The sequence below is a fragment of the Diadema antillarum genome, unplaced genomic scaffold, assembly GCF_040938485.1.
Source record: "Diadema antillarum isolate AM-2024a unplaced genomic scaffold, OU_Dant_1.0 seq00000634_RagTag, whole genome shotgun sequence".
Classification (NCBI taxonomy): domain Eukaryota; kingdom Metazoa; phylum Echinodermata; class Echinoidea; order Diadematoida; family Diadematidae; genus Diadema; species Diadema antillarum.
This window is the reverse complement of record NW_027271551.1, coordinates 327717-341862: the sequence shown is the minus strand read 5'-3', so window position 1 is coordinate 341862 and position 14146 is coordinate 327717. Positions and strand designations below refer to the sequence as shown.

General features: G+C 40.0%; 1 protein-coding gene across 1 annotated transcript in view; it reads left to right on the top strand.

The window, feature by feature from the left end:
- The window catches only part of LOC139736246 (MAM and LDL-receptor class A domain-containing protein 1-like), a 63769-nt gene that overhangs the window by 25134 nt on the left and 24489 nt on the right, over positions 1–14146 (top strand). Inside the window, exons 12-16 of the mRNA XM_071646978.1 lie at positions 91–120; positions 3313–3642; positions 5939–6076; positions 7290–7531; positions 9185–9308. Of these exons, the coding sequence (XP_071503079.1) occupies positions 91–120; positions 3313–3642; positions 5939–6076; positions 7290–7531; positions 9185–9308 (864 nt within the window). The remainder of the gene's footprint in view (positions 1–90; positions 121–3312; positions 3643–5938; positions 6077–7289; positions 7532–9184; positions 9309–14146) is intronic.

Below are 14146 nucleotides of genomic sequence, written 5' to 3'. Positions count from 1 at the left end.
TACTTGAGTAGTTTGATGATTTTAAATTTCGCCATTTGAACGGACAGCTTATCAGAACGAAACTTTTGTTTTTACTCTTGTCTTCCCCAGCTGGCGGATTGTCTGTTTCTACGACTCCTGGTAAAGTTGTTAGTTCTTCCTTCTTGTCACTGCATATAATCATTTCAAAGCTTTTCCCCTCTCTCTCACCATGCATTTATCAATGTGACCCTGCATCACGAAATGCACAGGAAGTCGTCAGACATGAAATTTTAGATAAGAGCATAATCTAAAAGAACAGACTTTAAGCTTTAAAATGATGTATAACTCAAATCAAATGGACTCCCAACCTATCTAAATATTGGAAAGAAAACACACAATACAGGAAAAGTGTGAACTGAGAAAAGAGGCTCTGAAGTGCAGTGTCTATTCAAGCGCTAAATCTTTACCAATCCGCGCTGGCTGTGCAACGAATGGGACAAAACAACAAGATGTAAACCACCAAAGTAATAACGACAATAAAGAGATTATCAGATTAAACTGAAATTAAGCGTGCCTTATCGACACATTCTGTTCATAATTGATGCTAACTTTCAAAGCAGTAGCATCATCCTTTCAAAAGTTATTAGAGTTGAAAGTGAAGAGTGTGTACAAGGTTTATACGAAATGAAAAGGGGACTCTAAAAACACACCTTATCACACTATTCTACCACAAAATGCTCTAGACTAACTGCTAAAAAACACACTTTCCTGCCCGTTTCATGATCCCCAATTTTTGCATAATGTATAAGAAGAAGACTTGCTCTTTCAGAAAATATGAAAAAGTCAAGATCAGTTAGGTTGACCCATTTCACCTATTTTCAGTGTTCACACAAAATCAGTGTGTGCGACTTTTTGTTCGTTTTGTGGTGCACGGTCACAAATTATCTGCTACTCGAGCCCCCCCCCCCCCTTTTTTTTTTGCCTGACATCTTATCTGGGTAGTCATTCAATGCGCGTCTTCTACAGTGTATTCTGTATCTTTTAGTGTGATCTGCACCAAATAACGCGCCGTAGACGCGGCTGTACGCAAATCTTACTTAGACGTAGTTTACACTGTTGCAGATTTGTTACTTGGTGTGGAGACTATTTCAGCATACAAGTAGCATATTCTCGGGAACAATCAATACGCTCTTTTTCTGAAATATGAGATTAAACATTCGAGAAATATAAGAAACACAAAAAGGGTATTAAAATATTTTTCAGAAATTGTTGAAAGTGCTGTTCAACTCCAAAAGCAACATTTCTTTTTTTTTTCCACAGGCAAGGATAAAGGCCTTGAAATATCAAAATGTCGTGTGATTAGAGTCGTGTATTACGGAATATCATAAAGGTTAACACTGATCATGTGTCAAAATACAATAATATCTCATTTAAATTAGAATAAAAGGAGTCATTTTACGTTGTTTTTAATCTTTTTCATGTTAATCGTAGTAGGGTATCAGTGCAGTAGCCGGCAGTTTCAATGTAACGATGGATCGATCTGATCATTAGCAATGTAATGGAATGATAAACTGTAACGATGCCTGCCGGGAATATTAATGCATTTCTTGTAGAATTATCAGTATTTAAAATAACCCTACAAGACGATCCCATGAAATTCACATAACTTTTCTCCTCATCGTCTTCGCTAAGAATAATCTTGTTTACACAAGATCAAGCTTTTATAGATCCACAGAATGATGATCCAAAATGTGCGCCAAATGTTGTTGTATTCAAGAACAAATTAAAAACAGTTCTAGTTGGGTTTCTTTTTTTCATTGTACATTGTATTTGGATTACATCTTTGTCATCACACTTGCATTTTTTTTTTAAAGTCAGTTACCTTGCTCAAGCCAATGGGTGGTGTCTGCCAATAGTTGTACATGTGCTGAGAACCTCTCCTACCTTACAATTAGTCTTTCCTTCCTTTATGTCCTACCTCCTTTCCTTTCCTTATATCGCCCTCTCCCTTCCTCTTGCCTCTTGTAGTTTGTCATTTCTGTGTCTTTATGTGGTTTACTTTACGCATTTTTATATTGTTAGTCCGATTTATACTCACATTTCTACAAGTTTGGCTGTTATACGTGGGCCTCTCTTTTCCAATAACACAATCGTTCTGAACAAATGTTTTCCCCGAACTACCATCGACAATATAAACGTGTGGTTTTTTTTTTATTTTTTTAGAATAAAATTTCATTTGAATTGAATTAAATTGAACTGAGGTAACGGTAAATGTTAATTTCCTCCAAATTTGCGTACTTGTCATGTCATAACTTGCATTAGTGAAAAGTGTAAACGTAGGCGAAGACAGTTGTGAAGATTTCATTGAAACCCGACGTGCACAAGATATGAAAATAATATCATACCCCACGTTTCTGAGATCATGAGTTTGTCAAATTAACTTTATGCTTTTCATACTCCCCTTCACCAAACACTCCGCTTGTGATGGTATCAAGCAAGTATAACACATTCAAGGATGTACAGTAAATAATATAATATTCTTGAAATCTAAGCAATTTGTACAAAATGAAGCGATAGAAATGGGATGGTAACGATCAACCACAGAGACGATTGATTGTTACCTGAGCTTCATTGAACTGTAGATATCTTATCGAGCAATCCAAGCAGATTTAAAGTCATGGTTAGGTTGGTTTTTTTTGTGTGTGTGTTTGTTTTTGTTTTTGGGTTGTTGTATGTGACAACCGGTATCACTGGTCAAATTCAAAGCGGGCAGGTATTAAGCAACCTGTAACTTTTATCCCCTGTATCTCGTAGACAAACATTTTGCCAAGCCTCTCTGCAATCAGTGATCCAGGTGATCTAACTTTGTGTAAACCTTGATTGAAACCAGACAGACATCTGCTTTCATTTTCCCTTCTTTTATACTATCTCTACCCAAGTCACCCCTCCCCTATATTATGCAAATAAAGCTAAGCTTAAGCTTTAGCCCTTCTGTATTATTTATTGTGTTGCTACTACGTTTTGTTGTACATGGAAAAGGCAATGAAGAAAAACACTTGCCTAACAGTGCATTATGTCTATGAATAATGTATGTCACCACTCATGTATGAGCATGTACAATGATAATACATGAACCCAAAAAATGTAATCAAATCAAACCCAATCAAATCAAATCAAATCAAATCATATCATAGGGGAGATCCGAGCTTTCCTTAATGTTCCAAGATTATACATTCTAAGTTTAGTCCTTTTTGTCATGCGAATATTATAGAAGTATATTGATATGATATGAGGAAGTAAAAGGAAAGACAGTTTCTTTTACTTCTGTATGCCCAAATTGTACTCCCATAGGAACACCACGAGTGGATGGAGTTCGTTTGATGGGAGCTCAGTCCGGCGAAGGTCGAGTGGAAGTTTTCGTCAATAACCAGTGGGGAACAGTATGCGATGATAACTGGGATATAAATGACGCTAATGTCATTTGCAAGATGCTCGGGTACAGCAGCGCCACGTCGGCACCGAGAATGGCCTATTTCGGACAAGGGAATGGGCCGATCTGGATGGACGAGGTCGCATGCTCTGGCTCCGAGACTGACCTCAACCAATGTGCGCACAATGGATTTGGCTCGCACGATTGCTCTCACAGCGAGGACGCTGGAGTTTTTTGTGACATCAGTAATGGTGAGCGGGGAAGTCCGCAAGTCAGGATGTATCGTAGAATGGCATATTTATTTGATATTCTTCTGATAAACAATCATACACATACACATAAACATAAACATACACATCATGAAACATATACATTTTTTATGAGTTTTGGGTCTACATCTCGTTAATACATGTTTTTTTCCCTTCTGTTCGTGATTACAGATAACCTGTTACGTGCCACCTTAATTTCCTATTCATAGATGTGTGTGAAATTTGTGCAAATTTGAATCATTGGTGCATAAAGGGTTAACACCTTAGCAGAGCCAACGAAATGAAAAAACAACAACAACAACAAATGTTGCGCTCCCTGTCTCCATACTTGATGATACTTCCCTTCTCTCTTTTTTTTTTGGGGGGGGGGGGGGGTGCGTTGGAAATGTTTCCTTCATTTTTTTTTTCAATTTCCCTGTGCTATACTCAATCAAAATGTTAGTCTTATCTAATTTGTCACCGTGGAAAGACGACAAAGATAAAGGACTTAACGTCACTATCGGTAGTATTGTCATAGCATATTTAATGAAAAAGGTATAACAATTTAAAGTACGACCATGTCAGATATCAGTAATATCGAGGTTTTATTCATTTACACAAGAGTTATGTTTAATCTCACACTTGCTAAATGTCCAGTTGCAGTCTCAACGAAGAATTGTTTCCGAGCTCTAATACTGCTTATAACATCATCCTTCCGGAACAATTTGCCTCGCCTCTTTCCATTGCTAAGTACTTGAAGTGTATAACACAATCTTCAAGTAACTTGTAAGCATTACCAGGCAAAATAATGTGATAAACGGACAACAGGGTTCATCCATTAAATCATTAATGTTCAGTTAACAATGATAAACTAATAGGTGTACTTCATGGCATAAAAACCATGTAGTGAAATTTCAATCGTAAACGATGTTTTTCATCCGCTTATCCGGATTTGAAAACAATGTTTGTTTTTTTCACCGGCTTATCCGGATTTGAATGGAATTCAAAGGTATAGGGTCACAAAGAGTTTTAGTTGATGTTTTTATGTGTCAGATATCACATTGATATTTCAAATTATAAAGAAAATATTAAGGGTTTCTGGGACGAATACTGTACTAGTGCTTGTCATAGCTCAGTCGGTAGAGCACAGGGCTAGCAATCTGGAAGTCTCGGGTTCGAATCCCGATAGAATCCCATTTTTGACATAGGGCCCTACTCAAAAAGCTGCATTACTTTGGTGATCCCTTGCATTTATCCCCAAGTTGAATAATCCTTTCAGGTTTATATCAGGTTCAACTCTTTATGTGCCATGGTGGAAACCCCTGTGTGCCACATTATTCTGAAACACTAAGGTATTTCTGCTTTGAGAAAACATTATGTTTTTCAAAGCTATATAACTTCTATATGTTTCTGTTAAGCTGAACATATAGTGAGCAAAGTTGTAGAGAAAAATCAGAATATCAAGCTTTGCTTTAATGTAAATCGTATGACGAATCTAAGATTGATTTTTCTTTCGAATGACCAGTAGCTACATTACTGTAAAGGCATGACTTTTGCACACAAAACAGTGACAGAAACTAAGAATTTACACACAAATCCATTAGGGAACACCGCTTGATAGTCAATCACCACATAAAATGCAAGCTGTATGTGAGAGGATCAAAAGCGCAAGAAACGCTTTCATTGTACTGCGGCAGTAGGCGATTTATCGATCGGTTTGGGCGGGTTTGTGCGTTTGAGCAGAATATGCGAAGTTGGCAGGCCGTCCACTGAGGCACCATGTGCGTGTCACAAAACACACTGCTATAGCTCCTGACCATTCGAGGATTGAGAATTGCTGTAAGGTATTCTGGGACAGACACTGTACTATAGGGCTTCCTATACCTCAGTTGGTAGAGCACCGAGCTAGCAATCCGGAGGTCTCGGGTTGGAATCCCGATGGAGTCCCATTTTCTTTGGTCATTTCCCCACTTACAGAAAATATAAAGGAAATACCAAGTTCAGCAAATGTCCTATGTATTTTGTATATTGCGTAGAATATCACTCCATTGGATGACCCTTAGAATGTTCAAAAGTAGAGGTACGTAGGAATTGAGCTGTTATACCTATGTGATATCACAGTGATAAATCGAGTAATTAAGAAATTATGTTCACAATGTCCTCTTACCCCGTGGGCCTATGGGAATGGTCAAAATAGCTTGGGCTTTGTAATAGAGTTAAAAGATCATGGTTCATTCTGTTGGTCTATAACGGAGACACGTATTGCTCCTTATATCTCGCTATCATTCTGAACTATCAGCCCAAAACATCGACTGTAACTTTGAATACGGTGTCTGCGGATGGGAGCAAGAGACGGATGATGACTTCGACTGGTCACGTAATAACGGAAGTACCTCATCGTATGATACCGGACCAAGTGGGGACCATACCACCGGCTGTAAGCTATTTGGGTTTACCTTTCCGTAGGTTGAGCATTGGTATCACACTCCCTAGGGATGCTCTTCTTGATGCAATGTGTTGTTGTCTATTGCACTTCGAAAGTGTGTGAGTATAACAGCAGTGATAAGCACTGCTATGAAAGCCTTTATGCAAAGATAATGATTTCCGAAAATTTGCATTAAGACCCCACATCATTCGTACGTGTATCTTGTAGAATAATGAAATCAATATAGGTGAAATTAGTATGTATAAAAATGTGCGTGTGTGTGTGTGTTTCTGTGTGTGTTTGTGTGTTAATAAAAATATTGTGCTAGTGGCCTGGGCGTGTGTGTACGGTATCAACATAAGGAATTACTCCAAGATATCTAGAATGACCAGCACAGTTTAACTCACTTAAAGATAAAGAAAAGATTGTTTTAAAGATAGAATGTGCGCCTTATTGGCACAAAGAATGACTTCCAGTGATGACACACATGCTTCCTTTGACCTCACAAGTCCCTTTAAGTTTCAACGATTCATGTCTCATTTTGGTGCCAAAATCAGTGTGTTCTGTTAACAAGTAAGACCTGTGATTGCATTGTTCCTGTCTCGAAATGTTGAAAACAGCATCGAAACACTGCTTGTACGATGTTTGTTGCCTTTTCAGCACTATACAACTTTGAAACCCCAAATGATGCATGTTATCTCATTTTGATGATGTGAAGTACGCTTCCATACTAGTTTGAACACCGGTTCACTTTCAGATAGCAAAGAGTCATCATTACCCATAACAATGAGTATGAATACAGAGAACGGAATATCACCCACTTCATTATGTCCATCCTCAGTACAACTTTGTTAATACTTTCCTAATTTCGGTTTTTGCTGAGAAGTATTCATTTATAATTTTCCATGGAGGAAATTTAGGTAGTCAAATTTCCTACAGATAGAGTACCGCCAGTGTGACTTCATAGTCAGTCTATGTGCAATGGGAGGGTTTATTCAAAATTTACGTGCATTTGAGGTTCCTTTGGACATTCAGAATATGAGACACTTACTTGTTCTCTGCCAGGCTTCGTTAGATATTGTTCAACCCCCACCAATTTCGACTGCCATAACCCTGTACGTAATCTTACTTTATTTTTTCAATCCAAATCTATGAAATTAATATAAACAATGTGTGTAGAGTTATTTACGAAGACATTCATCTCTGCTCCTATTTCCACATACAGATGGAAGTTACATGTACATTGAAACTTCTTCTCCGCGTTCCTATGGAGATATTGCCCGTCTAAGGAGCCCCGCCTACTTTTCTGCCAACACTTACCAAACTTACTGTCTGAACTTCTGGTATCATATGTACGGTGACACGATCAGTACACTGAATGTGAAGATGGCTGACGCAATGGCAAATTCTACGGTCATGTTGTACACACTATACGGAGAACAGGGTGACATGTGGAATGAAGCAAGAGTAAGTTATGACATAGTTGTAGTTGTTTTCATTTAAATATCTAGTCTCGTTTATTCGGTTTTTTTTTTTTTGGGGGGGGGGGTATTTATAACATCGACATTACAGTTGAACGGATTGTGTAAACAATCACACACCTTTTTTGCTTTAACTACAACTGTTGACGGTGCATCACAAAAAAAAAAGTCGCATGCCACATTACTTACTAGGTGAAATAATTCCGCTTTGTCAACTGTGTTTTTATTGTTCGTGTTTTTTTCCGGAATACTAAATATCCCTTAAGAACCAATATCATTTCATCATCTTGGATGAGCTATCCAAGACAAAGACCAGGAGAGCAAAAAGGTTAACCCTAGCACATAGACCAAATAAAGACTGTTCGAGAGGTGATAATGTTGCTGCCCACCATATGAACTTTGACCAAATAACAAGGAATGATGTAATTTTTAAATAAAGAGTTCTTTATAGACAAAGCCAAAAGTTGTATTTACCTATGACAGTTTCGACGACGGGCTGTCATCTTTCTGAAACGATGGCTTATCGGCAACTGTCAATTTGATATACATGAAGTGAATGAAAATTTGGTATCAACATCCTTGAAATTAACGGTTCCGGGGTGTTTCATGAAGCTGTTCTTAAAGTTACGAACGATTTAAGAACGACTAGGTATTTTTTGTGTGTATGTGTGCTGAATTATTGAAATTCTGATAAGTATAACATCAGAACGTGTTCAAGTCGTTCTTAAGTCCTTCGTAATTTTAAGAACAGTTTTATGAAACATCCCCTGCTCGCATAGCGGTAAAGCGGATATCAGAGAATATCATGTAATATGACATTGCATAAATGAAGTTCTTAAAGTTTTTAGGTATTTTGTTTGAATTGTAACGTGTGCCTGAAGATCTAGGGTTACTCTGCTAATAAGCTAACGCCCCTTGCTTATGAAAGAAATTAAACGTGACACGAAACGAATTGGCTATATGGGACGAATTCTCATCCAGGTGGGCACTCACAGTTTTTTCACCCCTAAATGTTATGACAAACCTCAATGTAAAACACCTTAACCCTAAGAATGTACTAATAATCCTAAATGTAATACATTTTAACCCTAAATGTAATAACTTATAACTCTAAATTAAATATTCACCTTAAATGTAATACATCTTAACCCTAAATGTAAAAGCGACCCTAAATGTAATAACAAACCTATAGCAAGTGTAATACATTTTAACGCTAATTGTAATGACGATCCTAAATGTAATAACCACCCTGAATGTAATACCCACCCTAAATGTAATACATCTTAATCCTAAATGTAGTACTCCTTTACCCTAAGTGCAATACCAATCCTAAATGTACTACATTTTAATGTTAAATGTAATAACAATCCTGAATGTAATACACCTTGATAACCGGAGACAACCCTATCATGTACATAATACATGTCATGTCAACCCTAAATGTAATGCTTTTTGACCTCTCAATGTAATATCCACCCCTTTTCGGTATGACGGGCGAACTCTCATCCAGGTATGCACTCATATAGTTTCTGTATGAGTATGTGTGATGTCTCGAGAAACTTGTTCCGACTACATTCAATTACACCCCTTACTTCACGAAGAACCTCAAGGATACGTTTTCAAACTTCCAATTCTCCAGTTGGATGTGTACAGCTACTACCAGTTATTCAACATCATAATGGAAGGTATACGCGGAAGCAGCTACACAGGAGACATTGCCATAGATGACATTTCCCTTCAAAGTGGGTCCTGCCCGCCGCAAGGTACGTAACTTATTCACAAACATAGAAGAACAAACGGATGTCATAAACATTCAATGCAATTCAATTCATTTATTTTCATTCTTCTTTTTTTTTCAACAAAAAATAACTCAGAATAAATCAGGAATTACTTCCTATTATTGTTATATCATAAGAATTCATTCAACTGTGCAAAGGATAAATGATAGTTAACAAATTAATAAAGATATCCATGCATACTTTCAAAATGCATAGTTATGTTTAGAGGGGAAAAATTGAGAGGTCCTCTAAAAGCATGCTTGTATAATGTGAACCACTCAAAGGGTTCTTTATGAAACATATCCTCTCGGATCACCTTTCCTATGTGTAATGATTTCTTCCTCTTCCTTATTCATTTTTATTTCTCCTCAAATCTTGTACAGAGGTTAACTGAAAAAGTACTTTGAGTATCAACTTGAAACTTATGTCATCTATGTATCATGTCCTAAAGACAACAGTTCTAATGTATCATTGTCATCAGTCAACCGTGACATCAGTATGACTTTATTATCTGAATCACGTTCTCAATCATTCTCATTAATGGAATTAAAATTTTCAATGAAACTTACGTCATGTATAAGCTATACACTCACAAAAAAAAAGAAGAAGAAAGTAAACACTTTTTCAAGCACATATTTTTCATAGCAGATTTCAATCAAAATCATCGTGTCATATACGATATTAACAGATAATAAACGGAAGGATGTTAACTCCGCAAATGCCATGGGTCGTCAGCATCACACCAGGGATCACCAGTGTTTCGGCCATTTAAGTGCTGTACACCTCCCCCTGGCTGGCCGGTGCTGCGTTAGGATCCCCTTGACAGCACCCCCATGGCATTTCAAAGAAGAACAAAACAAAACAAAACAAAACAAAGCAAAACATCACAAAACAAGACAAAAAAAGGAAAACGCTTGACATCAATCACCTCTCCTCACTCCAGACACACTCTCTCTACACCCCCTATTCCCACCACCCCCCCCCCCCCAGGCCTTCCCTACTATCCATGCAGATCCTGTCTCTGCTGCCCCACAAATTCTCCTGATCCACCTTTCCCCGTCCCTACCACCTATTCCCATCCCTCTGACCCACCTCCTTTCCGATCGTCCAGCATATCCCCTGCACCCCACCTCCACAGTATGCACCTCCGCTCTCCACCCCCTTTTCTCACACTCCTCCCTCAACTCAGCATACCTATCCAGCTTTCTTTCCCTTGCCTCATCCATACTTGTCTCCCATGGCACAGTCAGCTCCACCATTGTAACCTGTGCACAGACCTAGCCACCAGCACCATGTCCGGCCGAAGGGCAGTTACTACCACCTCCTCTGGCACTGTACGGTTTCCCTCATCCACCCGCACCTCCCAATCATCCCCCGCTGCTAAGATCCCCCCACCATCATCCCTCTGACCCTTCCTTCTCACACTGCATCTCACTCCCTCCTTCACAAACCGGATTCCCCTCACCCTAGGAGGCCCATTCTTCTTCCTTGCCTCCACTGCCACCCTCGCCACCTCCGCCATCTCCTTCAACACCTGGTTATGCCTCCATGTATAGGCCTGTAATAGACCTCCACATGCTGACAAAATGTGCTCTAGTGAGCCCTTCGCCTTGTTGCAAACCCTGCATCCACCATCCTCCACAATGCCCCATCTCTGAAGATTTACTGGAGATGGCAAAACATCAAAGGTGGAACTGATCATGAAGCGCACAGCTCCAGAGGACATTGACCAAAGGTCATTCCATGACACCTTCCTCTGCTCCACCCCTTCCCATCGAGTCCATGCTCCCTGCACTCCCTGCTGTACAGCCTTGGCAAAGCGATACTCCTCCTCCTTCTCCTTAACCGCCTCCACCACCAACTCCCTCCTACCCTTCCTACCTTGCTTGCTGTACCATCTAACACCCTGATGAAACCCGACCCCTTTCCGACCCACCTGAACCGCACCCTGCATCTCCTTCCACTTTGCCATTGCCACTGCCTCGTCCGCAGCCTCCTCCGCCCTCCACTTCCTCCCTGTGCGGATCGGTGGCCTAACTCCTGCTATTGCCTGGTCCTTTGACTCCCTCATCATCATCACTAGCCTAACCTTGCCAGCTTTAAACTCCTCCACCACTGACGTCATAGGCAATTGCAACCTGCCTGATCTGCAAAAGAATGCCAGATCTGTAAGCATTCTTGGAACGCCTAACCACTTCCGGTAGTACGAGTTCATCTTCTGCTGCATCCTCCCAACCCTGGACACTGCCACCTCGTACACCTGCAGTTGCCACATGATCCGTGGTAGCAAGCCAAACTGGCAGCACCACACCTTCGCATTCCCAGGGATGAGTGTCCTGTCCACCCTCTTCAACCACTCCACCACTTTCTCATAGATTTGAACTCCTCGGTGCCTGTCATTCAACTTGCCCTCATACCACCGCCCAAGGCTCTTTACACCCTGCTCAGTGACCTGAGGGATATCTTCTCCCCCAATCTGAAATCTCCTTGCGACCACCTTCCCCTTCCGCACTGACACTGAGCGGCTCTTCTTGGCCTTGAACTTCATCCGTGTCCAGGCCACCAACTCCTCTAACCTATGGAGGCCATCTTTGACCTGGGTCTCGTTGCCAGACACGATTGTGAGATCATCCATGAAAGCCCTAATCGAAGGCACAACCACATCCGCAGCCAGCATCAACCCTTCAATTCTCGGGGCCACACACCGGGTTAACACTTCCATCCCAAGGACAAACAGCAGCGGCGAGACTGGACACCCCATGGGGATGCCAATTTCTAGCGTTTGCCATTCTGTTGTGTCAGTCTGGGTCGTGAATCTCATCCTGAACTGGCTGTAGTAGCTCTGCACCATCTCGCGGATCACCCTAGGGACCCAGAAAAACTCAAGAGCAAAGCTGAGATACCTGTGAGGAACTGATCCATATGCATTTGCAAGATCCAACCAGATGACATCCACATCCTCCTTCTCATGTTTGCACCTCTGGATTGACTCCCAAATCATCTGGACATGCTCCGTGCACCCAGGGAAACCCGGGAATCCTGCCTTCTGTATAGAGGTGCCCACAAACTTGTTCTTCATGACAAATTCTGACAACCGCCTCGCTAAGACACTAAAGAGGATCTTACCATCCACGTTGAGAAGCGAAATCGGCCTAAACTGGCCAATGCCTTTGGCATCCCTCTCCTTTGGGATATATACCCCTTCTGCCACACACCAGCTGACTGGAACAATCCGCTCCCGCCATAGCACCCTTAGGATCCGCCACAGCACCCTTCGGACACGAGGACAGTACTTGAACAGCTTGTAGGACAAGCCATTCTGCCCAGCTGCACTACCAGCTCGGGCCTTTTTAACCACGGCTTCAACCTCCCACAACTTCAACTCACTCAAGTCAAAGCTGACCTCTGGCTCCTGTGGCCTCAATAGCCCTGCCACCCCAGTAAAAGGCTCCTCTCTCCTCCCATCACAGTATGTGGCCTTCAGATGCCTCTCGAGCTCTTCCTTCGACACCTCTAAACTTCCTGAAACCCCTTCCTCAAACAACCTCTTTGTGAACCTGTGCGGATTCTTATAGAACTCCCTCCTCTCCCTCCTTCTCCTCCTCCGCTTTGATTATTTAATTGGCTATCAGCCTGGTAGGTCACTACAAAGGAAAGTTTCGTGCATGAGTGAACACATTGATTTTTGTCTTTTAAGACACAAAAGTAAACATTGCAAAAATTGACATTTTGTCATTCATTTGCCCAAATGCCCTCCAACATAGCAATGATAACAAGATACCGATTTGACACAATGAGAGATGAATAAAATATAAAGAATAAGTTCTTATCCCCTTGTAGCTCTGTATATCTTCAAACATAAACAAAGTGAGAAATTAAAGGAGAAAATAAAAGTTTTCTGTCGAATCTAACTTGAAATGACACGGGGAGTATTAAGCCACAAGCATATTAAAATGGACTGACTGTTTTATTTCATTATTTTGATTGAGGAATTTAAAGATTCATGAGACAAATTCAAGAATTGAATATCATTTTCAAATTTCTTAATTTGAAATAACATTTGAAATTTTTACCATATTTGTTAATACTGCTTTTTCCATGCTATTTGAATTTGGATTTGAGAGAAGATTCTTAATTTTCTCTAGTATCCTTTCTTTTTTTACCTTTCTTTATCTTTGTGGACTACAAAGTCATTAGATAATAGGATGTCTTAACTTTTGTGCTTTGGATGAGAAAAAATAATGTGTGCGCTCAAGCGTAAAGTTTGCCTTTTTATTGACCTACCAGGTTGATAGCCAAGTAAATTACTTTTAAGATGGTATATAAAGCATTACTATTTTAACCTATCTAAATATTGGAAAGAAAGCACAAACTCAGGAAAAGTGTGAACAGAGAAAAGAGGCTGTGAAGTACAGTGTCTATTCAAACGCTTAATCTTTACAAAACCGTGCTGGCTGTGAGATGAATTGGACAAAAAACAGGAAGTAAACCACCAGAGTAACAACAATGAAGGGATTATCATATTAAACTGAAATTAAACATGCCTCATTAACACATTCTGTCCATAACTGATGCCAACTTTCAAAGCAGTAGCATTATCCTTTCAAAAGTTATTAGAGTTAAAAGTGAAGAGTGTGGACAAGGTTTTTCAGAAATGAATAAAGGATTCTAAAGACACACATAATCACACTATTCTGCCAAAAATGTTCGAGATAAACTGCTAAAAAAACACACTTTCCTGCCCGTTTTATGATACCAAGTTTTAACATAATGTAAAAGAAGACCCGCTCTTTCAGAAAATATGAAAAAGTCAAGTTCGGCTA